The following is a 27,008-nucleotide window of genomic DNA, read 5'->3' on the forward strand; positions in this document are numbered from 1 at the left end:
AATACACAATCTATTTTCACACCGGTCCCAATAAAAGCAACAATCATTTGTTATTGCTGCTTAATTTCACATGTTTGTTTTATTATTAAAACAGGTCACCATATTAAATTCACCAGTTTCCGCCATACAAATATTTGAAAAATGATTGTTTTAGCTTTAAGTTGAAGGCTTTAACGTAATCAGATTTTACTTTCCACCAAAATTATATTTTGTGAAAAACCTCTCCCAGATAGGCCTATGCAGACACCAATGACACCTAACACCTACAAGAAATTTTCCTCAGAACAGTCTTCATTTAAACCAAAAATACCATAAAAGTTGGAAATGTCGTCATTGATCAGCTGTTGCAGACTTCACAAACTAATCTGGGACACACATAACACAACTGCAGTAAGCCCCATATTCCAAGAGTGAGGCTGATGTATAACAAACTTGCTTCCACTTACTTCCATGCATAATATCTGAGGCATCAATTCTGCCAACGACAGTCTTGCGATTTTCCCCCGGTAATTCCATTTGTAAAACACCCACTTTATCACCGTCTACTACTGAATGGCAGACGCCAATCAGATACTTGTATCCACCGCTTTCATCTAGAGCCGTGAAGCTGAAATGGACAAGACACACACTTGTTAACAAGATCTGTGTGTGTAAAACACAATGCATTTTCTGCGCTTTGAAGCCGCACAGCAGCTTTTTTAGAGAAAATTGTAAAGTCCAAGGCCAATAACTTCACCCAAAATTATTGGACCAGAATGAAACTCACACTTCATCTGAAAGTCATGTAGGTAGACTAACATACCTAAAAATCAGGTAAATATCTGAAATTGTTGCAAATAAACCTCTGGAAAACGTTTTTTAAAGAGAAAATATCTTATTCCAGGCCAATAACAGCCCCAAAAATCAATTGACATGGTTTAAGACTCACATACCAAATATCAGTTTAATACATGTATCTTAAAGCATGTAAAAAAACTCCGGAAAACATTTATTTAAGAGAAATGTTCAAAGTCAAAGGCCCATAACTTTGCCAAAAATCAATGGACCAGAATGAAACTCACACTTCATCTGAAAGTCATGTAGGTAGACTCCCACACCAAAAATCAGGTCAATATCTGATAGCCTTGCGTAAAATTACTAAGAAAATGCTTGTGATATGGTTATTGTAATACAAAATAATGCAAAGTCCAAGGCCCATAACTTAGCAGAAAAAATTTACTGGAATGAAATTAACTCTTCATTTGTAGGTCATAAATGTCATGAAGATAGACTCACATACCAAAAATCAGCTCAATATCTGAAAGCATTGAGAAAAAAACAACTCCGAAAATGCCAGACAGTGTGAGTCACTGTTTTATGCCACTCTAACAGGGGCATAAAAGTAACTTTCAGGTGCAGCGTTTTTCCTCTATATAAAATTTGTTTCATAAAACAGCACCATTCCCAATACAACCATTTTTCCAAAGTTCAATATAAATAATTCCTAATTGACAGAACAGATTCCCAATTAACAGAACAAAAAATGTGAAGCAGATACTCTGCATCAGCAATCAAGTGAGGTTTAAATCATTGATTGTTAAAAAAAACATTGGAAGTAACCGCAGCAAGCTTTGATGACAGAGTAGATTGGTTCCAATTGTCTGAATACTTCATTGTTTCTTAGCAAGGGAACCTAATAAAAATGTATCTACATTTTCAGAGATTCATATAGGTACATGTAAGCATCTTATTGAACATTAAAACTGTGAAAAAGTAGTGGTGTTGGACCTTATTCCCTTTTTGAAATTCTCAAATGCCCATGTTTAAATTTGTCATCTGATACCCACACATTTCAATGTTAATAACTCAAAGCAAATAAATTCTACTTTCGAATAAAATGTTATACTTTGTACCAAGAAAAAGGCATGAAAATTATTCAATGCATGGACAGCGGCATGGAAATTGATCATGGATGTATTGATTTTTGTATTACAACTTTGTAGTGCATTGAACATTGAGCTATTTTCATTTGGTTAAATGTTTGTAGTTTATTTTAACAAAGTTATATAGCCAATGATTTGGAATTGGCTGTTTTTCTACATTGATTTCAAATCAAACACGCTGTATCTTTTATGATTATGGTCTTTCAGAGCATGCCTTATTGAAACATTTATAGTACCAACTGTATTCTGATAAAATGGAAAATCCAAACTAACTGGATTTCGTGTTGGTGTTGTAAAAACACGCTTATCACTATAGCAGGTCTAATTGTGTAAAAAGCCATGTTTTGACAAAAGGGATGAACATGTGTGAATTGGCTGATATAGTCCATAACAACCGGTAATAAATTGTTCTAAATCATTTTATTGTTTTAATCAATTCGTTCCTATAAATATAATGGAGAAGATATATTAAGCCCTTAAAAAATAATTCATTAACTATTGACATTCATTACCGTAATAACTTTTCTGACGCTCTTAGTTTTCCGACACCCTCTTTTTAGCAAAAGTAATTATTTTTCGTGACTCTTAATTTTCCGACATAATTTTTTTTTTCGGTCCATATTTAATGTCTCTTAATTTTCGAACAGTATATTTTACAGTACTATTAATGTACAGATTTCGGCCATGTTTTAGCTAATTGTTTGACACTTTAATCATGGATTTTTTTCAACAAGAATATGGTCATTAAACCTGGAAGATAGATGCCTTAGGGCAATTGACCATTACATGTGCAGTCAATATCCATGTATAAGGGTAGAAATCAATGGATTCATCCAACAGCATTTGAAACAGTATCATCCTACATGTATGAGGAAGCGGAATGTTTTATGATTTTACTTTTTTGTTCAATATCATTTCTGCCAATAGTTAGCAAAGATGTAAAGTTGTTATCCCCACGCTTTTTGAAAAAAAGGTGGGGATATTGTGGTTATCTCCGCCGTCCGTCTGTCTGTCTGTCCGTCCTGGCCACTATCTCCTCCTACACTAAAAGCACTAGAACCTTGAAACTTACACACATGGTAGCTATGAGCATATGTGCGACCCTGCACTATTTGGAATTTTGATCTGACCCCTGGGTCAAAAGTTATAGCGGTTGGGGTGGGGCCGCGTCAGAAATTATCACTCATTTTTTTAGGTTATTTTACATTTACTTCTTTATTTCTACACCGATTCACTTCAAATTGATAATGGACCTCTCTTATGACAATACGGTCAATCTCAACCATGCATGGCCCCATTCCCAACCCTGGGGCGCCCCGCCCACATAGGCCACACCCACCAAAAATTTCCATTTACTATAATTTTTTCATTTCTACACGGATTCACTTCAAATTGATACTGAACTTTTGTTATGACATTAGGGTCAATCTCAACTATGCATGGCCCCAATCCCAACCCTGGGGCGCCCGCCCACATAGGCCACACCCACCAAAAAATTCCATTTACTATAATTTTTTCATTTCTACACGGATTCACTTCAAATTGATACTGAAATTCTCTTATAACATTAGGGTCAATCTCAACTATGCATGGCCCCATAACCAACCCTGGGGCCCCGCCCACATAGACCACACCCACCCAAAATTGCCTTTACTATAATTTCTTCATTTCTACACCGATTCACTTCAAATTGATATTGAACTTCTCTTATGACAATACAGTCAATCTCAACTATGCATGGCCCCATTACCAACCCTGGGGCGCCCCGCCCACATAGACCACACCTGCCCAAAATTGCCTTTTACTATAATTTCTTCATTTCTACACCGATTCACTTCAAAATGATACTGAACTTCTCTTATGACAATACGGTCAATCTCAACTATGCATGGCACAATTACCAACCCTGGGGCGCCCTGCCCACATATGTCACACCCACCCAAAATTGCCTTTTACTATAACTTCTTCATTTCTACACCAATTCACTTCTAATTGATGATGAACTTCTCTTATGACAATACGGTCAATCTCAGCTATGCATGGCCCCATTACCAACCCTGGGGCACACCTAGGTCAAACATTCGGCGTGGGGATACGCGTCGGCCTCTGCGGCGCCATTTCTAGTTTTTATTTTCTTTAAGCAGATAAAGAAGATTAAATCACAATACTATTATTGTACATTTATGTGTTGCTTTTATTTCAAGAATTAATTTCAATATTAATAATAATGTTCAGACACCTTGATTTTTGTCTCTAAATTTTCCGACACCAATAATTTTTGAATATTTTGTTTATCTAAATTTTTTAACACGAAAAATATGTATTATGTTTAAGTGTCTGAAAGCAATAATTACTGAGAGTAATTTTGCTAAGTAGAATGCTCTTTGCCAGGCAGGAGTTAGGATGGCAACAAAAAATTATTACTATATTACTATCTATACTGTCTAACTCCCCTTGCTGGTATTATTGACAGGTGTGCAGTCAGTGCAAGATAAAAGTGATAAGTGATAAAGATAAAAGTATGTTAGATTTATCATGCAAGGTGAAGTGATTTAAGGTTACAAAAAACTGATAAAAACATGTCTCTCGGAGTTCAAGGGGCAGAAGGGGAAAGCAGGGACCGCTTAAACCCTTTAAGATAAGGATGTAATACTGTAGTGGCAGGGAGGTCGTTCCACATCACAATAGCACTTTGGAAAAATTAAAACTTATAATAATTTGCAGTGGTATGGATCTGTCTGTAAGAGAGGGTATGCATGTGACGGGTGAATCTGGTGGGTCGCTCGATATTTGAATGTAGGGGCACGGCCACTAAACCTTGAAATTTTTTGAAAAAGATGATAAATTTAGTGTCATTTCGTCTGTCTTGTAGGGTCTGCCAACTAAGTTCCTGTTGCATGGAGGTGACACTGTCGTATAGGGAATAGTAATGCTTGACCAGCGGACAAAAACAGTCACATGACTTTCTTTGATTGGTTTATACATATTTTACCACTCAAACTTTTAATTATTACTATTTATATTAAATGCCTTTTGGTAAAAATCAATATTAAATTAAATTAATGTAATTATTACAAAAATCACACGAATGAAGTTAATATTTAAGATCTTTGAAAAGACTAAATCAGTTATGGAAACATCAAGAGCAATAGTCAAACTAAATATGTATGTTTTTATTTCGTTGATTTATAAATATGAAAATAAAATTTAACATTTCATATCAAAATCTTTATCAAACGCAAAATAACGACATAATATTGAATTATTATCCGAAACATATATCCGAAATAAATATATAGTTACATTTGGTGTTTTAACGCCTCGATTGGCTTGCTAACAATGCTGTCATCTGCTCTGTGTTTTTCAAATTCACAGTCATCAACTGAAACAGCGTATCCAATAAGTGCTAAAACAACAGGTACGTAAAAAACAGCTATTTTGAACATTCTGACAGTGGTTCCGTGTACTTAAACAAATAATTTATGTTGAGTAAGAATCGCAAAAATAAAAGGCTGCAAAACCCAAATTAGTGTTTCTTAATCGCGAACGTGTCAACCTCGCCGGTTGTTGCAGTAGTTACAGTAGACAGGGCCGTACCCAGGATTTTTTTTACTGGGGGGGCCCAACCGGGGAGGGTTTGGGAGGGGTCCCCCCTCCCTATATATATACTTTTTTTAATTTGGCACTTTGCAAGGTGAATTTTAATGCTTATAAAAAACGTATTTTGTGATATGAATTAATGGAATATAACAAGTAAATCAGCACATTTCGAAAGTCTTAAGCTTTAAACATTGGTGTGAATTCACAACAATATTAAAAGCTTTTGATTTCGGAAACTTACAGGTTTAAACTGGCGATTATCCATATCAACTCTCGTATTGCTTCCACCATTTTTTCACAAAACAATAACGTCACAGGTTTTTTTAAATCTGATTTTTTGGGGAAAGACCTTGCAATTTTTTAGGAAAAAAAAATGCGCGAAACGCCTAATTTTTGGGGGGAAATAATGAAAGTCTTAAATAATCAATTTAACATATTTTACTGTTTTCAAACAAATTCAAGGAAAGAGATAATTTAATTATACAATATTTTTCTACACTGGATCAGGTTAACTTATATAATGAGATCGATTTGTTGTTTTAATTTTCATTTTTTTACCAATGAGCCATTAATAGGTTGATATTACTCAATTCTCGGTACTCAATTATTTTAAATACTGAATTCTGCCAAATTCTTATCTGTTGCTCGGCAAATTTATGAATCTGTTTTTCTTTTAATCAAACATGTTAACTATCTCATCGTAGTCTTTTTCAGTGATTTCCTTTCAAAAATTATAAATACTCATTTTTAAAGCCATTGTCAGTGATTTGTTCCGGTTCAAATTCAGGGCCCTATTCTCAATGCAAAAAGTATATATTGGGACCTAAAAATTCCCAATAAAAGGTTTCAAAAAAAAAATAACTTTTAGAAGGGAAAAATATGTCTAGGTCCTTCTCAAAAAAGGAAAAAAACTTGCGTCGGCAATTATCAGACCATAGTCTACGAACTCCTGTAGCAGTTGCTTCCATTCGCTGCACGTATCAAAATACATGTTACATCAACCATCGATAGATGAAGCATTCATGATCACAACGGGGGACTGATCGGGGATGTGTGTACACGGCGATAAGAAAACATTGCCTAGAGGCTTATCTCCATTGGCGAGCGTTAATCCCCTTGTTTATCAGGGACAATAAAACATAGCTGCTCTTTTGTTTTGAGGGAAAGTGTACCGTGGGCCCTTGCACGAGAGAAAAACTTGCAGTGGGCCGATTATTAAAAAAAATCATAGTTCGACAGCCAGCTGGGGGGGGGCCTGGGCCCCTGGGCCCATGGCCTGGGTACGGGCCTGAGTAGATGTAACAGCAGTAGAAGTCGTAATAGCAGCAGCAGCAGCAGCAGCAGCAGCAGCAGCAGCAGTAGTAATAGTAGTAGTAGTAGTAGTAGTAGTAGTAGCAGTAGTAGTAGTAGTAGTAGTAGTAGTAGTAGTAGTAGTAGTAGTAGTAGTAGTAGTAGTAGTAGTAGAAGTAGTAGTAGTAGTAGTAGTAGTAGTAGTGGTAGTGGTAGTGGTAGTGGTAGTCAGGGCCAGATTAAGTGGGTTTGGGGTTTGGGACCCAAGACTGCACATGTTACGGATGCCCCCTTCCCTCTGTTCCCCTTCTGTATATTGCAAATCATACTTCAACTTCGAAAATAAGAAAACTTGCATTTGTAATAGTTGACAGTTACATTATATATAGCAAACAAGTTAAACAATTTATTAACTTAAAATAACACACATGTAACATGTAACATAGTCCAGCCTGTAAGTCTCTTCTTCGACACTTTTTGAAGGATTTGACATTCAATAGACAGTAGCCCCAATGATGTCAACCTTTAGTTTAAACTTATTTATTTTAGCTCTATTGCATCGAAAGCTTTAGGCTTATATAGACGCTCTCGAGTCCGTTTCCTGGGCCTAGAACCAGTACTTGGTGTCTTTGGAGGATATGTACAGAACGCTCCCACGGTGGGGATCGAACACGTGACCTCGCGTTCGCGAGGCGGACAACATATCCATTACTACACGGCTACTGTCTATTGAATTTCAAATCCTCCGAGAACAAGACTTCAAACTGCTGATCGATGACGTTAGCCAGCTGAAGTGTCGAAGAACAGACCAACAGGCTGGAATATGTTACATGTTACATGTGAGTTATGTTCAGTTAATAAATTGTTTAACTTGTTTGCTATATATAAAATGTAACTGTCAACTATTACAAATGCAAGTTTCCTTATTTTCGAAAGTGAAGTATGATTTGCAATAAACAGAAGGGGAACAGAGGGAAGGGGGGCATCCGTAACATGTGCAGCCTTGGGTCCCAAACCTACATAATTAGGCCCTGACTACCACTACCACTACCACTACCACTAACACTACTACTACTACTACTACTACTACTACTGCTGCTGCTGCTGCTGCTGCTGCTGCTGCTATTACGACTTCTACTGCTGTTACATCTACTGTAACTACTGCAACAACCGGCGAGGTTGACACGTTCGCGATTAAGAAACAGTAATTTGTGTTTTGCAGCCTTTTATTTTTGCGATTCTTACTCAACATAAATTATTTGTTTAAGTACACGGAACCACTGTCAGAATGTTCAAAATAGCTGTTTTTTACGTACCTGTTGTTTTAGCACTTATTGGATACGCTGTTTCAGTTGATGACTGTGAATTTGAAAAACACAGAGCAGATGACAGCACTGTTAGCAAGCCAATCGAGGCGTTAAAACACCAAGTGTAACTATATATTTATTTCGGATATATGTTTCGGATAATAATTCAATATTATGTCGTTATTTTTCGTTTGATAAAGATTTTGATATGAAATGTTAAATTTTATTTTCATATTTATAAATCAACGAAATAAAAACATACATATTTAGTTTGACTATTGCTCTTGATGTTTCCATAACTGATTTAGTCTTTTCAAAGATCTTAAATATTAACTTCATTCGTGTGATTTTTGTAATAATTACATTAATTTAATTTAATATTGATTTTTACCAAAAGGCATTTAATATAAATAGTAATAATTAAAAGTTTGAGTGGTAAAATATGTATAAACCAATCAAAGAAAGTCATGTGACTGTTTTTGTCCGCTGGTCAAGCATTACTATTCCCTATACGACAGTGTCACCTCCATGCAACAGGAACTTAGTTGGCAGACCCTACAAGACAGACGAAATGACACTAAATTTATCATCTTTTTCAAAAAATTTCAAGGTTTAGTGGCCGTGCCCCTACATTCAAATATCGAGCGACCCACCAGATTCACCCGTCACATGCATACCCTCTCTTACAGACAGATCCATACCACTGCAAATTATTATAAGTTTTAATTTTTCCAAAGTGCTATTGTGATGTGGAACGACCTCCCTGCCACTACAGTATTACATCCTTATCTTGAAGGGTTTAAGCGGTCCCTGCTTTCCCCTTCTGCCCCTTGAACTCCGAGAGACATGTTTTTATCAGTTTTTTGTAACCTTAAATCACTTCACCTTGCATGATAAATCTAACATACTTTTATCTTTATCACTTATCACTTTTATCTTGCACTGACTGCACACCTGTCAATAATACCAGCAAGGGGAGTTAGACAATATAGATAGTAATATAGTAATAATTTTTTGTTGCCATCCTAACTCCTGCCTGGCAAAGAGCATTCTACTTAGCAAAATTACTCTCAGTAATTATTGCTTTCAGACACTTAAACATAATACATATTTTTCGTGTTAAAAAATTTAGATAAACAAAATATTCAAAAATTATTGGTGTCGGAAAATTTAGAGACAAAAATCAAGGTGTCTGAACATTATTATTAATATTGAAATTAATTCTTGAAATAAAAGCAATACATAAATGTACAATAATAGTATTGTGATTTAATCTTCTTTATCTGCTTAAAGAAAATAAAAACTAGAAATGGCGCGGCAGAGGCCGACGCGTATCCCCACGCCGAATGTTTGACCTAGGTGTGCCCCAGGGTTGGTAATGGGGCCATGCATAGCTGAGATTGACCGTATTGTCATAAGAGAAGTTCATCATCAATTAGAAGTGAATTGCAGCTGCTGCTGCTGCTGCTGCTTTTACGACTTCTTCTGCTGTTACGTCTACTGTAACTACTGCAACAACCGCCGAGGTTGACACGTTCGCGATTAAGAAACAGTCATTTTGGTTTTGCAGCCTTTTATTTTTGCGATTCTAACTCAACATAAATTATTTGTTTAAGAACACGGAACCACTGTCAGAATGTTACAAGATACAAGATACAAGATACAAACTTTTATTTCAAGTCGGTTTACAATAAATAACAGTATAACATTAGCTATGTATAGCTATTGACCGACACATACAAAGGTAATATGGTTATGTACAAGGCATAAATAAATAAATAAATAAATTTTCATATTTCTTGTTATAATATCAAAGGCATATTCAGTCTTCTAACAAAGCACATGATAATAACTTAGCAACTATAAAATAACTTATCAACTATATAATAACCTAGCAGCTATATAAAAGATATAAACACATATAAAAAAGTAAGCTTGTAATTAAAACATAATTATTTTCTTAAAGGATTTACAATAGTTATGATGACTTAATAATGATTAAGCTTATATATAAAAAAAGCATATATCACAGTGTGCATGAAACATAAAAAACAAGCAAGCAACAATTAAACAGCCAAAATTTTAGCAACTTAAACAAGCAAGCAACAATTAAAAAGCCAAAATTTAAGCACTTACATATTTAATGAAAGTATATTTTACTTAATAATGATTTAACTTACATATTTATATTAAAATCAGGTTCGTTGCATGAGTAAAAAGAAAAGCGTTTATCACAATGTGCTTGCAACACAAAAGCAAGCAAGCAACAAAATCAAAAAAATTTAGCGACTTAAACAAGCTAGCAACAAAAAGCCAAATAAAACGATTTTTTTTAAGCAACTAACATATTTAATAATCAGTTTCGTTGCGTGAACAAGCATATATCACAGTATGCATGAAAACATAGAGCATGCAAGCAACAACAAAAAAGCCAAATTTAGCAACTATGTTTGATACATGCAATAGGAGCAGCGGCAGCTCTCACCGTCCCATTAGCTAACCAAACTGGAGAACTGGTTGAAATGTAATTGGCCCCTGAAATGTTGGGGGAGAGAGTTCCACAGTTTGGCAGCCCCGAAACGGAAAGAGTTGATGCCGTAACTTGATGTTCTTACTTGAGGGATTTCAGCAGTTCTGGTGTATCTAAAAGAATAGGAATTAGATTTAAGATTTGCAAGGTCATTAAGATAAATGGGAGTTTAATTATTGACTATTTTAAATGTTTCCAAAATAATTGATCTTAGTCTCCTAATTTTTAATGAAGGCAATTTTGACTTTTTCAATAAATCGTCATAAGTTGAAACATAATCGTCATAAATAAATCTTAATGCTCTCTCTTGAATTTTTCCATTTTCTTTGTATTTACTTCTCCACAGTAATGCCATACTACAGGACAATAGTTAAATTTAGATAGGATAAAAGAATGATAGATGGTAAGTTTACCTAATTTACAAAGGTGTTTTCCAATTCTTTTCAAAACATTTAATTGCCTTGAGGCTTTTTTACATATGTTAGATATATGGCCATTAAATTTAAGTTGAAAGTCAATTATGACACCTAATAATTTTACTTCTTCATCACATTTAATAGTATGATTATTTCCAAGATTGTAGGATGTAATATGTTCTCTAGATTTTTTTCCAACGGCAATTCATTGAAATTTATTTGGGTTGGCTTGCATTTTATTGTTTGAAAACCAAGCTATTTAAGTTTTGGTATCTTCTTCAAGAGTACTAACAACGTCTGTTAAATTCTGTCCTGAGTATGAAAGGGTGTTGTCGTCAGCATAATTATACAAGCTGCTATTTGCAATGATATAACAAATGTCGTTTATAAAAATGTTAAATAAAACCGGCCCAAGAATAGATCCTTGAGAGACTCCTTTGTATAGGTGTAAAAACTGACTATTTAAATTTCCCATACGGACACACTGTTTTCTATGTGAGAGGTAACTTTTTAGTAAATCGGTTGAGTGTTCGGACATACCATATGCTTTAAGTTTTAGCAGTATCAAGTCGTGAGGGAGACAATCAAACGCTTAAGATAGGTCCATTAAAATTGCAGCAACAAATTAATTTTCATCCAAGGATTTTTTCCAATCTTCTATTAATTTTTAAAGTGCAGTTTGGCAACCATAGCCTTTCCTAAAAGCAGATAAAAAAGTGTTAAAATGATTGTTAAAATATGTTATTAATTGTTTATTTATGGATCGTTCGAAGATTTTGGACAGTGTGGATAAAATACTGACTGGTCTGTAAATTACTGTTTCTTAATCGCGAACGTGTCAACCTCGGCGGTTGTTGCAGTAGTTACAGTAGAAGAAACAGCAGTAGAAGTCGTAATATCAGCAGCAGCAGCAGCATCAGCAGCAGTAGTAGTAGTAGTAGTAGTAGTAGTAATATTAGTAGTAGTAGTAGTAGTAGTAGTAGTAGTAGTAGTAGTAGTAGTAGTATTAGTAGTATTAGTAGTAGTAGTAGTAGTAGTGGTAGTGGTAGTGGTAGTGGAAGTCAGGGCCAGATTAAGTAGGTTTGGGGTTTGGGACCCAAGGCTGCACATGTTACGGATGCCCCCTTCCCTCTGTTCCCCTTCTGTATATTGCAAATCATACTTCAACTTCGAAAATAAGAAAACTTGCATTTGTAATAGTTGACAGTTACATTATATATATATATATATATATATATATATATATAGCAAACAAGTTAAACAATTTATTAACCAACACGAAATCCAGTTAGTTTGGATTTTCCACTTAACCAGAATACAGTTGGTACTATAAATGTTTCAAGAAGGCATTATCTGAAAGACCATAATCATAAAAGATACAGCGTGTTTGATTCGAAATCAATGTAGAAGAAAAGCCAATTCTAAATCATTGGCTATATAACTTTGTTAAAATAAACTACAAACATTTAACCAAATGAAAATAGCTCAATGTTCAATGCACTACAAATTGTAATACAAAAATCAATACATCCATGATCAATTTCCATGCCGCTGTCCATGCATTGAATAATTTTCATGCCTTTTTCTTGGTACAAAGTATAACATTTTATTTGAAAGTAGAATTTATTTGCTTTGAGTTAACATTGAAATGTGTGGGTATCAGATGACAAATTTTATCGTGGGCATTTGAGAATTTCACACACAAAAAGGGAATAAGGTCCAACACCACTTCTTTTTCACCGTTTTAATGTTCAAGAGGATGCTTACATGTACCTATATGAATCTCTGAAAATGTAGATACATTTTTATTAGGTTCCCTTGCTAAGAAACAATGAAGTATTCAGACAATGGGAACCAATCAACTCTGTCATCAAAGCTTGCTGCTGTTACTTCCCATGTTTTTTTTTAAATCAATGATTTAAACCTCTCTTGATTGCTAATGCAAAGTATCTGCTTCACATTTTTTTTTGTTCTGTTAATTGGGAATCTGTTCTGTCAATTAGGAATTATTTATATTGAACTTTGGAAACATGGTTGTATTGGGAATGGTGCTGTTTTATGAAACAAATTTTATATAGAGGAAAAACGCTGCACCTGAAAGTTACTTTTATGCCCCTGTTAGAGTGGCATAAAACAGTGACTCACACTGTCTGGCATTTCGTTTTTCGGAGTTTTTTTTTCGGAGTTGGTTTTTAGCTCCACTGGCCAAAGGCCAGCGGGGCTTATGTCATGGTCCTGTGTCCGTCGTGTGTGCGTGCGTGCGTCCGTGCGTTAACTTTTTCTTTAAACATCTTCTTCTCCTAAACTACTGGTCCAATTCTGATGAAATTTCTCAGGAATGTTCCTGTGGTGAACCTCTTTCAAATTTGTTCACATTATGCCCCTTGGGTCAAATTTGACTTTGCCCCTGGGGGTAAAAAAAATGAAAATTTGCTTATATAAGGCCTATTTTGTGCAAATTTTATAAATCTTCTTGTCAAGAACCATTGGGCCTAGGGCTACCAAACTTGGTATGTAGTGACATCTTATAGTCCTCTACCAATTTTGTTCAAATTATGCCCCTGGGGTCAAATTTTACCCTGCCCCGGGGGGTCAAAAAATGGAAAATTTGCTTATATAAGGCCTATTTCATGCAAACTTTAAAAATCTTCTTGTCCATAACCGTATGGCGTAGGGCTACCAAATTTGGTATGTAGTGACATCTTATAGTCCTCTACCAAGTTTGTTCAAATTATGCCCCTGGGGTCAAATTTGACCCTGCCCCGGGGGATTAAAAAAATGATATAAGGCCTATTTTGTGCAACTTTAAAAATCTTGTCCATAACCATTGGGCCTAGGGCTGCCAAATTTGCTATGTAGTGACATCTTATAGTTTTCTACCAAGTTTGTTCAAACTATGCTCCTGGGGTCAAATTTGAACCTGTCCGGGGGGGGGGGGGGGGGGTAAAAAATAGAAAATTTGCTTTTATAAGGCCTATTTTGTGCAAACTTTAAAAATCTTCTTGTCCATAACCATTGGGCCTAGGGCTACCAAATTTTCTATGTAGTGACATCTTATAGTCCTCTACCAAGTTTGTTTAAATTATGCCTCTGGGGTCAAATTTGACCCTGCCCCGGGGGGGTTAAAAAATAGAAAATTTGCTTATATAAGGCCTACTTTGTGCAAACTTTAAAAATCTTTTTAACCATAACCATTGGGCCTAGGGCTACCAAATTTGCTATGTAGTGACATCTTATAGTCTTCTACCAAGTTTGTTTAAATTATGTCCTGGGGTCACATTTGACCCTGCCCCAGGGGGTCAAAAAATTGAACATTTGCTTATATAAGGCCTATTTTGTGAAAACTTTAAAAATCTTCTTGTCCATAACCATTGGGCCAAGGGCTACCAAATTTGGTATGTAGTGACATCTTATTGTTCTTTACCAAGTTTGTTCAAATTAAGCCCCTGGGGTCAAATTTGACCCTGCCCCGGGGGGTCAAAAATTGAAAATTTGTTATAAAAGGCCTATTTTGTGAAAACTTTAAAAATCTTCTTGTCCATAACCATTGGGCCTAGGGCTACCAAATTTAGTTTGTAGTGACATCTAATAGTCCTCTACCAAGTTTGTTCATATTATGCCCCTGGGGTCAAATTTGACCCCGCCCTGGGGGGTCGAAAAATCGAAAATTTGCTTATATAAGTCCTATTTTGTGCAAACTTTAAAAATCTTCGAGTCCATAACCGTATGGCACAGGGCTACCAAATTTGGTAATGACAGCTTATAGTCCTCTACCAAGTTTGTTCAAATTAAGCCCTTGAGATCAAATTTGACCGTTCCCCAGGGGTCACAAAATTGAACATATGCTTATATTTGGCCCATTTTGTGCAAACTATAAAAATCTTCTTGTCCATAACCATTGGGCCTATTTCTATCAAATTTGGTAGGTAGTGGCATCTAATAGTTCTCTACTTAGTTTTTTCAAATTATGCCCCTGGGAACAAATTTAACCTTGCCCCAGGGGTCACAAAAATATACATATGCTTAAATAAGGCCTATTTTGTGCAAACTTCAAAAATCATCTTGTTCTTAATTATAGAGCCTAGGGCTACGAAATTTGGTTTGTTGTGACAACTAATAGTTCTCTGCCAAATTTGTTCAATTTATTCCCCAGGGCTCAAATTTGACCCTGTCCCGGGAGGTCACAAAACTGAACATATTACGTTTACCAAGGGAGATTACTGCGAACGTGTGGCTGTGACCACCAACAACAACAACATCTTGTAAACATGAGATAAAACCCTGTCATTTAGTGCCATTTTAGATCAGATGGTGACTGCTTACAAAGGAATTGAAGTAAGAACATGTGTTCTGAATGTTTTTCTTATAAACTGAAAAAAGTCGGGATTTATTTAAATATGTCGAAAGTGACCATATATCCGGATAAAAAAAATTCGGATGACATGTTAATTTAAAGTCTTTTTTGTAGTGTTTAAACCAGTTTAATAATATCTTATTGATTTTAAAACACAACTTCCATGAACATAATTGTTTCCAGAAAAGTCAATATATGATACTGCATTGTAAACTCAAACTTTGTATGCAAGAGAAGGTGTTGGAATTAATGAAGTACAATGTTCTTAACTATCGTATATGCTGCTTTTTTATAACTAATGATTCATTGTTCCATTTGTGAATTGTGACTCATGAATTGTGGAGATATGATTGTCAATTGCTCAACGATCCATATAAATTTCTGATCATTTTATAATTTTCTTAATATAAGTTATGAATTGATCTTGAAGTCAAATGTATTACTTAATTAAATACATTTATAAATATAAGAAATAATCTTTAGATGATCATAATATTCTCAGGCCTGTTAATCTAAGGTATGTGTGGGTTGTTAATTATATTTATGCCCCTCGTCGAAGAAGAGGGTGTTTAAGGTTTTGCACATGTCGGTCCGTCCGTCTTCCGTATGTTCGTCCACCAGATGATTTCTGGATGATAACTCAAGAACGCTTAGGCCTAGGATCATGACACTTCAAAGGTACATTGATCATAACTCGCAGATGACCCCTGTTGATTTTGAGGTCACTAGGTCAAAGGTCAAGGTCACGGTGACCCGAAATAGTAAAATGTTTTCCGGATGATAACTCAAGAACGCTTATGCCTATGATCATGAAACTTCATAGGTACATTAATCATGACTCGCAGATGACCCCTATTGATTTTCAGGTCACTAGGTCAAAGGTCAAGGTCACGGTGACCCGAAACAGTAAAATAGTTTCCGGATGATAACTCAAGAACATTTTATGCTTAGGATCATGAAACTTCATAGGTGCATTGATCATGATTTGCAGATGACCCCTATTGATTCTCAGGTGAAAGGTCAAGGTCACTGTGACCCGAAATAGTAAAATGTTTTCTGGATGATAACTCAAGAACGCTTATTCCTAGGATCATGAAACTTCATAGGTACATGGATCATGACTCGCAGATTACCCCTATTGATTTTCAGGTCACTAGGTCAAAGGTCACGGTGACTCAACTTAGAAAAATGGTTTCCGGATTATAACTCAAGAATGCTTATGCCTAGGATCACGAAACTTCATAGATACATTTATCATGACTCGCAGATGACCCCTATTGACTTTCAGGTCACTAGGTCAAAGTTCAAGGTCTCGGTGACTTCACACAGTAAAATGGTGTGCGGATGATAACTAAAGAAAGCTTACGCCTAGGATCATGAAACTTCATAGGTACATTAATCATGACTCACAGATGGACCCCTATTGATGTTCAGGTCACTAGGTCAAAGGTCAAGGTCACAGTGCCAAAAAAAAATTCACTCAATGGCTGCCACTACAACTGACAGCCCATATGGGGGGCATGCATGTTTTACAAACAGCCCTTGTTTGAGATGATTCTTTACAAAGAAAGTTGTTACTATTGTATTTGTTATAAATGTGTGAAAGGAACCAGAGATTATAAACCCTTTACCAAACACCAACATGATTTTACGGGTTTATAGCTGACAACTTTACAAATAATTATGATAAAATGAAAAATTGCTCAAGATGAGCAATTTCTCCTTTTATCACAATTATTTCTACCCTACCTGATTATTTCCTTAATATTCCATTACAATTTAATTGTCGTCTGCAACCTTTTTCAAATTGGGAAAGTCTAAAACGTGTCGTTTGGTAAAGGGTTAAGGCATTTTGATTCCTACGGGTCTTGTGAATCTGTTTCAAATCAAATTCTTATATTTGATCTTCAGCATCTAAAAATATGTGAAATAGAAAGAATGACAATATCTTTTGGAGAGATAAATGTACCTATGTTATAAGCAATAGGACTGTGCTTCAAAGGAACAATTCCAGGGCTTTTTAGTCTGTTTAGTTAACACGGTAGTAACTTTTTCCATACATAAAAATGCTCACCCTTCCAACTTTAAGCGCCCAGTAGGACGAGAGATAGACAGAGAAAGTCACATGCTTGAGTACATTTCAACCCATGCGCATTGCGCGTTTATTTCGCATAAAAAACAGTGGAGCGATACAGGGCCATCATGGCCCTCTTGTTTTCTCAATGCTTTCAGATATTGAGCTGATTTTTGGTATGTGAGTCTACATTTATGACCAACAAATGAAGAGTTAATTACATTCCAGTAAATTTTTTCTGCTAAATTATGGGCCTTGGACTTTGCATTATTCCGTATAACAATAACCATTATAACAAGCATTTTCCTATTAATTTTACGCAAGGCTATCAGATATTGACCTGATTGTTGATGTGGGAGTCTACCTACATGACTTCTAGATGAAGTGTGAGTTTCATTCTGGTCCACTGATTTTTGGCAAAGTTATGGGCCTTTGACTTTGAACATTTCTCTTAAATAAATGTTTTCCGGATTTTTTTTGCAACATGCATCAAGATATTAAACTGATATTTGGTATGTGAGACTTAAACCTGGTCAATTGATTTTAGGGGCTGTTATTGGCCTGGAATTAGATATTTTCTCTTTAAAAACCGTTTTCCAGAGGTATATATGCCACAATTTCAGATATTTACCTGATTTTTAGGTATGTTAGTCTACCTAAATGACTTTCCGATGAAGTGTGAGTTTCTTTCTGGTCCAATAATTTTGGGTGAAGTAATTGGCCTCGGACTTTACAAGTTTCTCTTAAAAACCTGCTGTGCGGCTTCAAAGCGCAGAAGATGCATTGTGTTTTACACACACAGATCTTGTTAACAAGTGTTTGTCTTGTCCATTTCAGCTTCACAGCTCTAGATGAAAGCGGTGGATACAAGTATCTGATTGGCGTCTGCCATTCAGTGGTTGACGGGGATAAAGTGGGTGTTTTACAAATGGAATTATCAGGTGAAAAACGCAACACTATCATTGGCAGAATTGATGCTTCGGATATTATGCATGGAAGTAAGTGGAAGCAAGTTTGTTATACATCAGCCTGACTCTTGGAATATGGGGCTTACTGCAGTTGTGTTATGTGTGTCCCAGATAAGTTTGAGAAGTCTGCACCAGCTGATTAATGACGACATTTCCAACTTTTATGATATTTTTGGTTTAAATGAAGAGTGTTCTGAGGAAAATTTATTGTAGGTGTTAGGTGTCATTGTTGTCTGCATAGGCCAATCTGGGAGAGGTTTTTCTAAAAATATAATTTTGGTGGAAAGTAAAATCTGATTACGTTAAAGCCATCCACTTAAAGCTAAAACAATCATTTTTCAAATATTTGTATGGCGGAAACTGGTGAATTAAATATGATGACATGTTTTAATAATTAAACAAACATGTGAAATCAAGCAGCAGTAACAAATGATTGTTGCTTTTATTGGGTGTGAAAATAGATTGTGTATTATAACGTTAAGGGACCTTTTCACCTTTTGGTTAATTGACAAAATTGAAAGACATTGTTTCAGATTTGCGAATTTTCATTGTTTTTATGATATTTGTGAGGAAACAGTAATACATAACATATACTATGCTTGAACCTGAAAATAATAAAGAGTTTCACACAGAAACAATTAAATAATTTGGAGAGTTCTCTTGTTATACAAAATACACTTCTTACTGAGAGCAGGGGTGGCAGAGTGATTTAAGAGTTAGACTTTTACATCGAGGGTCAGTGGTTCTTGCCCTGTTTAGAATAACGTTTGTTTCCCTTTCTTTAATTTTATTATTGCTTTGTAGTGGAGCATTTTATTTCCAATGTTTTACATTGAGCATTTAATGACAAACTTCAATAATGCCAAAATCAATGAACAGGTCCCTTTAATGAATAAGAATACACATTCAAAATTGGACTGCAGAAATATAACTAATGTCTATATATCTGGATATTCCATCAACACATAGTATTGGAGTTGTCTGTGTTATGTTGTGTCACAAGGAAGTGCGTCCGAAGTGCCCTAGAAACTAGAGCCTGTCACGAGACTATACAGTTACTTTAAGTTCTATTTCATTTGAAGTAAATGGGCCAAATGCATGTTAATTGTAAAGTGTTGCTCTGTAGCAATGACCCTCTGCTTATAAGCAAAGGGAAAATGGCTACATGCAACCAGCATAAAACCAGAACAGCCTGCAAGTAACTTGCAGGCTGTTCAGGTTTATGCTGTTTGCTGCTCATCAGTATTTTAGGGTTAGAAATGAAGCCTTTAAATTTGTATTCTATTTAGAAAAGTCTTTCATTTAATTTGATCAGCGAAGGGACTTTGTAACAGGCCTAACAAAACAAGTATCTGAGTGACAAAAGGTAAAGGGTTTATCCAGTCTGCATAGGCTGTCAGCGAACAGGGGATTTGTGGTTCAGTCACTTTATTCAACCAAAAAACTTACAGCATGTATACATGTATAAGACAAGGCATTGATAATGTGCATCCCTTTCCGTTTTTTTTTCCTTCTGTGAGAATGGCCGTTTTTCACAATTTCGGGAAAATAACCCTAACATTTTCACAATTTTAAGAAGTTTGTAACTCTTATTTTCACAACTTTTGCAAGTTTACAACTATTTTTTTTACAATTTCGAACAGTTTGCGACTCATTTTTTCACAAAATGTTGGGGGGGGGAGGCAGGGCGGCTTCACAAAAGCAGGGGAAAAAAGCCCTGCCTTCTTTTTAGGGTTGACAATCGTACATTGTCGTCATCTTTTAGCCTGAACCAGTATTCACCAACCAATTCTAAGAAGTATAACAATAAAGAATATTTTTTAGATAGGAATATTCAAGAAATGACTTTATTTGTTTTAATTTTGTATTTGACCACATCTATCTACATCATTCTTCATGTAGAACATTTTGTTAATAACTTCATCCTTCAGTGGAAGCCTGTTTTTATTCAAACTTGTCACATATATTTATTGGTTCTAAGTAAATTCTTTATTCCAAAGTCATATGTTTTGAAAACGAGTCCTGATATGTCTTTGAACCACTTCTTTTTACTGACTACAGAGGACTGGGTCATGTTGACCTATGAGAATGGAGATCCCTACAGGGGCCACTGTAAAGGAAATGGGTCAGAACCGGGCGAGAAAAGAAGGGCCAAGATCATGTTTGTGTGTGATGAAGGAGCCTCAGTAAGTCCAAAAATATGCCTGGCTCTGGGAAATCAAGGCTTTATGCATGTGCATAGTGTGGAAAAAAGGCTTTATGCATATGCATAAAGTGTGGAAAAATAAGGCATTATGCATGTGTATTAAGTGTGGCAAAACAAGGCTTTATAAATGTGCATAGAGTGTGGCAAACAAGGCTTTATGTATGTGCATAAAGTGTGGCAAAACAAGGCTTTCTGCATGTGCATAATGTGTGGCAAAACAAGGCTTTATGCATGTACATAAAGTGTGGCAAAACAAGGCTTTATTCATGTGAATAAAGTGTGGCAAACATATGCATGTGCATTTAGTTTGGCAAAAAAGGCTTTCTGCATGTGCTTAATGTGTGGCAAACAAGGCTTTATGCATGTGCATTAAGTGTGGCAAAACAAGGCTTTATGCATGTGCATAATGTGTGGCAAAACAAGGCTTTATGCATGTGCATTGAGTGTTGCCCAAATTATTGACGACACATTCCACTTTTAAGGAATTTTTTGTTTAAAGGAAAATTCTTCTTAGCAAAAATCCAGTTAAGGCGAAAGTGTCGTCCCTGATAAGCCTTGCGTATATTAAATAACTAAGCCTGATTTCCCAAAAGCAGCCTCAAATGAATTTTAATTTAAAACAATGAGCCATGCTCTGATAAAAGACTGTTTAATGCATATGTGCAAAGTGTCGTCCGAGAGTAGCTTGTGCTGTCTGCAAAGGCTTATCAGAGACGAAATTTTCCACTTATATTTTCTGTTTAAAGAAAGTCCCTTCTTGGCAAAAATCCAGTTTAGGCGGAAAGTGTCGTCCCTGATTATCCTCTGCAGACTGCACAGGTTAATCTGGGAAGACACTTTATGCCAGTGATTTTTTTTTGCTTTTATTTGTTACAGCATGTGCCATTTGAATTGGGAAAATTAGCGCGATAAACCATGAAATTGGGGAAAATAGCACGATTAACCATGACAATTGGGAAAAATTAAGCATAATACTTATGATTATAAGTAACAGAATTAATATTGTTTTTAATTGCATGTTCAGGGGTTTTTCTAGCAATTTAGGGAAAATGAGTCTGGTCAAATTGAGATTTTTTAAATCAATAAATGTGGTAAATTTGGGAATTATTTATCGACAGAAAGGACTAAACTAAAGTCATATATTTTGTAGGATGTTTAAAAAAATAAAATGTTCAAATCTAGAATTAAGAAATCATAATTAAGTCATAAGAGACTTCTTTCACACAAAAAAAGATTTTTTTTTTGGGGGGGGGGGATTTTGGTCGGATTTTTGGGGAAAAACATGTATTTTTGCGATTGGGAAGCAGCCGAAAATCGGCGGTAATTTTGAGCAAGAAAAATCACTGTATGCACATGCATTAAACACCCGTTTTATAGAACATGGCCCAAATTTATTTAAATGATGCAAATATGCATTGAATGTTGAGGTTTGTGTTTAACACTTGCACTAAAAGATTTTGTTAAAGTAGGTCATTATCATTTTAAATTGATTGGCATTATTTTGTTTATCAGGGAATGATAAACAAGCCTATTTTTCATTTCACAATTCAGCATTTATGTGAACAGGAAAAAGTTATATTATTATGATTAAACCAAATAATCAGAAAATATATGGTTCATGTCAAGAACATAATTTGAGTGATATAATATTATTTTATGTTATAATTTATCATTATACCCCCCATTACCATTGGTAACTGGGGCTATATAGGAGTCACTTTGTCGGTCGGTCTGTCCCGAAAATTTCATTTGATCTTCACCAAACTTGGTCAGAAGTTGTATCTAAATGATGTCTAGGTCAAGTTAGAATATGTGTCATTCCGCGTAAAAAACAAGGTCATGGGGTCAGTGAGATTTAAACGGAAAGTTTGTCCAGACCATAACTATGTCATTTATCTTAAGATGTTTAAATGACTTGGTACATTTGTTCACCATCATGAGACGGTGTGTCATGGTAAAGAAGTGCATCAATATCTCCAAGGTCAAGGTCACACTTTGAGTTCAAAGGTCAAAAATGGCCATAAATGAGCTTGTCAGGGCCATAACTTTGTCTTTATTGGTAGTCTTTAAAATCATTTGGCACATTTGTTCACCATCATTGGACAGTGTGTCATGTGAAAGAATAATGTCAATATCTGCAATGTCAAGGTCACACTTTAAGTTCAAAGGTAAAAAATGGCCATAAGTGATTTTTGTCCGGGCCATAACTATGTCATTCATTATGAGATTTTAAAATTACTTTGTGCATTTGTTCACAATTATTGTACAGTGTGTCATGCGAAAGAATTACGTTGATATCTCCAAGGTCAAGGTCGCACTTTGAGTTCAAAGGATAAAAATGGCCATAAATGATCTTGTCCAGGCCATAATTATGTCATTCATTGTGAGAGTTTAAAATAACTCTGTACATATGTTCACAATCATTCATTGGATGGTGTGTCATGCGAAAGAATAATGTCTATATCTCCAAGGTCAAGGTCACACATGGAGTTCAAAAATCAAAAATGGCCATAAATAAGCTTGTCCGGGCCATAACTTTGTCATTCATTGTGAGATTTTAAAATGACTCTGTACATTAATTTTGTTCACAGTCATTGGATGGCGTGTCAGGCGAAAGAATTCAAGAGTTCAACGGCCAAAATGGCCATAAATAATAATGGCATAATAATTGTTAAAAATCGTCATAAATTAGGTTCTCTTGTTTTGTGAAGACAGCATGCAAAATATTCTGTGTCAATGCAGCATGTGGGGGTATATGTCACGTCTGTGACAAAGCTCTAGTTTATTATAATGTTGAATTAAAATTCATCTGCCTTTGATATCAATTGAATTTAGTCTTAGCCGCAAGCAATGCGCTTGTAGATTTTGAACTTGGCTTTCTCAGATTTTCATTATAAGCAGGCTTGTAATATTTTCTTTTTTATGCCCTTTGTATGGTGGCATAGCAGACGCACTCTCTGTCCATCAGTTTGTCAGTAATTCTATTTTCCGGATATTTTTTTACAGATATTGAGCTTTTTTTTGGTATGTGAGTCTACCTACTTGACCTACAGATGACATGTGAGTTTCATTCCAGTGCGGTCTATTGATTTTTGCCAAAGTTAAGGGCATTGTACTTGGAAATTTTCTCTATTATAACCGTTTTGCGGAGCGTTTTTTTTACGCAACGCTTTTAGAAATTGAGCGGATTTTAGGTACGTGTGTCTACCTTCATGACTCCATGTTATTTTTGGCCATGTTATGGGCCTTGGACTTCAAAATTTTCTAATTACAGAGGGGTTTTTTACGAAACACTTTCAAAAATTGAGCTTATTTTTTATATTTGAGTCTTTTTACATTACCTTAAAATAAAGTGGGAGACTGTGAGTTTCATTCTGGTCCATCGATTTTTGGCAAACTTATGGGTCTTGGTTTTAGAAATGTTTCATATCTGCTTTTTGGCATGTGAGTTAACATACATAACTTACAGACTGAGATGAAGTGTGGGAATTTTGTTCGATTTTTGGTAAAGTTATAGCCTGGGACTTAACAATTTCCTCTCAAATAGCTGCTGTGCGGCTTTTCAAGCACAGTAGGGGTCATTGTGTTTCACAAACACAGGTCTTGTTCTGTAAGTAGTTATTAAAGAACATGGGCTTTGTTTGTCTTATGATCATTTAAGTGACTTCAATACCTATATGCCTGTTACTTAAACCTCTCTTTGTCTCCAATACTGATGGGTTTAAACCTTATGCTGTCTCCAATACTGAGTTCTAAATCTTACTTAATCTCCAATACTGATGCTTAAACCTTCTGATGTCTAAACCGTACTTTGTCTCCAATACTGATGTCTAAACCGTACTTTGTCTCCAATACAGATGCTCAACATTAGTTTGTCTCCGATACTGATGCTCAACCTTACTTTGTCTCCAATTCTGATGCTTCAATCTTATTTTGTCTCCAAAACTAATTTTTAATCCTTTATTTGTCTCCAATACTGATTCTTAAACCTTACTTTATCTCCAATACTGTTGCTTAAACGTTACCTTTTCTCCAAAACGGATTCTTAAACCTTACTTTATCTCCAATACTGATGCTTTAATCTGACTTTGTCACCAATACTGCTGCTTAAACGTTTATAGTTCACTACTATTGATGCTTTATTCTCCCTTTACTTCAGACACTATAATGGCTTAACCTTCGCCTTAACTGCAAAACTGATTCTTAAACCTTTTGTATACTGTTGATAAACTGATGCTTTCTATATGAGACTGATATAAAACATTAATTTGCTTTAACATGGATGCTAAATCCTCACTTTGTCATTAATATAAGTGCTTATACTTAAACCATGCTTTGTGTCCACAGGATGTGAAAGCACGTCAACCTCGCGTTGTGGAAGAAATGACTAACACAACAATGGGCTGCTATTACTTGTTCGAGATCAACACGATTGTGGTGTGCCAAACAAGGCCTTTGAGAACTATCGGACTGAGTACCGGCACCATTCTCATCATTGTGTAAGTTCACAAAATGCAGGCCCTTATTTTACAACTAATCTCCAGACTTATAATATACATTAATAAAGGAAATTAAATTAAGGAGTAAATGTAAAAGTTTAAATAAGTTAAAATCATCATTCCTATTGTTTAGTTCTCCTGAGTTCTCACGGTGAGCTCATGTAATGGCCCTATGAGGAACCTTGTTAATGCTCTATTGGCCACATTTATTTCCAATCTTCATGAAATTTGGGCATTTGTCCCAATTAAAACTTGGCTGAGCTTGAAAGTAGGTAACATGAGGTAAAAAACTAGGTGACTAGATTAAATTCAATTTACTTTTTATGATGCATTTTGCGAAAATTACATAACAAAGTTGAAATTGTATTGACAGCCCAGTTGTTGTTAAAACATTTACAAAATAGTTTTCATTGAATTTGTAAATGGAAGCTCATTCTTGACAATTTTTATTTGTGTACATTCTAATTGCTGGTATCTATGTGTGGCTACATTCTACCTACTTACAGGTTTCTATTTGCGGGTACATTCTACCTACTTGCAGGTTTTTATGTGTTGCTACATTCTACTTACTTGCAGGTTTGTATGTGTGGCTACATTCTGCCTACTAGCTGGTGTGATATACAAGAGGGTGATGCTGAAAGCCAAAGGTCTGGAGCAGACACGGAACATAGACTTCTGGAAGAACTTTGGAAATCTGGAAGCTGTGAGTAACATGTGTTTTTTAAAATGTGTTAATTTTAACAGCTCTTGCTACAGAAACATTAATTCACAGGGGTGTTTGTACCTTTGTGTTGGATGGGAGCTTTGCAACTGTGATTACCAAAGGCTAATTTGCATTGCAATTCGTAATACTTATTTTAAATAGTTAGTTTGGTAAGGATAATTTTAATTTGATTGGAACACTATTTAATCCTTAAAGAAACTATTGTACCAGTTTCACAAGCTTCAACAAATAATAAGCTTGGGATTCTTTTGGAGGCCAGTTAGGTCAATGTCAAGGTCACTGTAACTAAAATATAAAAGTGATTGCGCTAAATCATTCCAGTGTTGATCGAGGTATTGCATTTAAATTGTGGGCTTATGTTGCAAATTTGGAAACCTTACTTGGGATACTATTGATGGATTTTATAACATATAAACTGCTGTTCTTTGCACCACCTTCTTGGCATTGGCTCCATTTCTGTACATTTGCCCCATAAATTGACAAAACTTTTCGGTGGGAAACATACAGAAAAAAGTATAAATCTGTAGTTTTTATACTGATATCAGACATACGTCACATGTGCCTTTAGTTGTCGATGTTGAAACTAAAGTAACATTATTCTTATAAATAAAAATTTCATTGAATAAGTACTTAAAACTTATATGATCAAAAGGCAAACGTTGGCCTTCTTTATTTAGGTCAGTTTTTCTGTAAAAGCATCTCCAGTCACGGTACATTTAACATAACAAAAAATCAGCTAATTCCAAATTAACCACGGTTTTTGACTGTCTTACAGATGCTGACACAAACCAAGAAGATATAAGTTATGCCTTCATGGCTGCCATGATGGTAAAAGGAAGATCGCAGCTCGCTTTTTGATTCGTTCTTAAACTTCTTCGGCGATGTCGCTTTTATAGTTGTTTATTTTACAAACTGTTCAAGGATTTTATACTGACTTTTTTACGACACCAATGAAATGCATTACATAATATTATGTTAATATAATTCATATATGGTTTTACATGTAAATCAATAATGAATACCAGCATGTTGTTATTCACATTTTGATAATGGCCTTGGTTTATTTCATTGGATGTTGTTATACATGTATCTTATAATATACTTTTTTATAATACGGA

At 35.3% G+C, this 27,008-nt stretch overlaps 1 protein-coding gene across 2 annotated transcripts; it reads left to right on the forward strand.

Annotated features, from left to right (window-relative positions):
• The first annotated feature begins 8,065 nt into the window (after window positions 1-8,065).
• Window positions 8,066-26,965, forward strand: LOC127881320 (cation-dependent mannose-6-phosphate receptor-like). 2 transcript variants are annotated; one of them, XM_052429076.1, is made up of 6 exons: window positions 8,066-8,243; window positions 18,331-18,491; window positions 20,523-20,647; window positions 25,015-25,166; window positions 25,743-25,869; window positions 26,666-26,954. In XM_052429076.1, the coding sequence occupies exons 1-6, from the start codon at window positions 8,101-8,103 to the stop codon at window positions 26,690-26,692; spliced, it is 735 nt and encodes a 244-aa protein (XP_052285036.1). In that variant the 5' UTR covers window positions 8,066-8,100; the 3' UTR covers window positions 26,693-26,954. The 2 variants fall into 2 exon arrangements, with proteins under 2 accessions (XP_052285036.1, XP_052285037.1); XM_052429077.1 differs by lacking the exon at window positions 8,066-8,243 and adding an exon at window positions 15,311-15,400 and having other exon boundaries at window positions 26,666-26,965.
• Window positions 26,966-27,008: the final 43 nt, after the last annotated feature.

This window comes from Dreissena polymorpha, chromosome 5, assembly GCF_020536995.1.
Source record: "Dreissena polymorpha isolate Duluth1 chromosome 5, UMN_Dpol_1.0, whole genome shotgun sequence".
NCBI lineage: Eukaryota > Metazoa > Mollusca > Bivalvia > Myida > Dreissenidae > Dreissena > Dreissena polymorpha.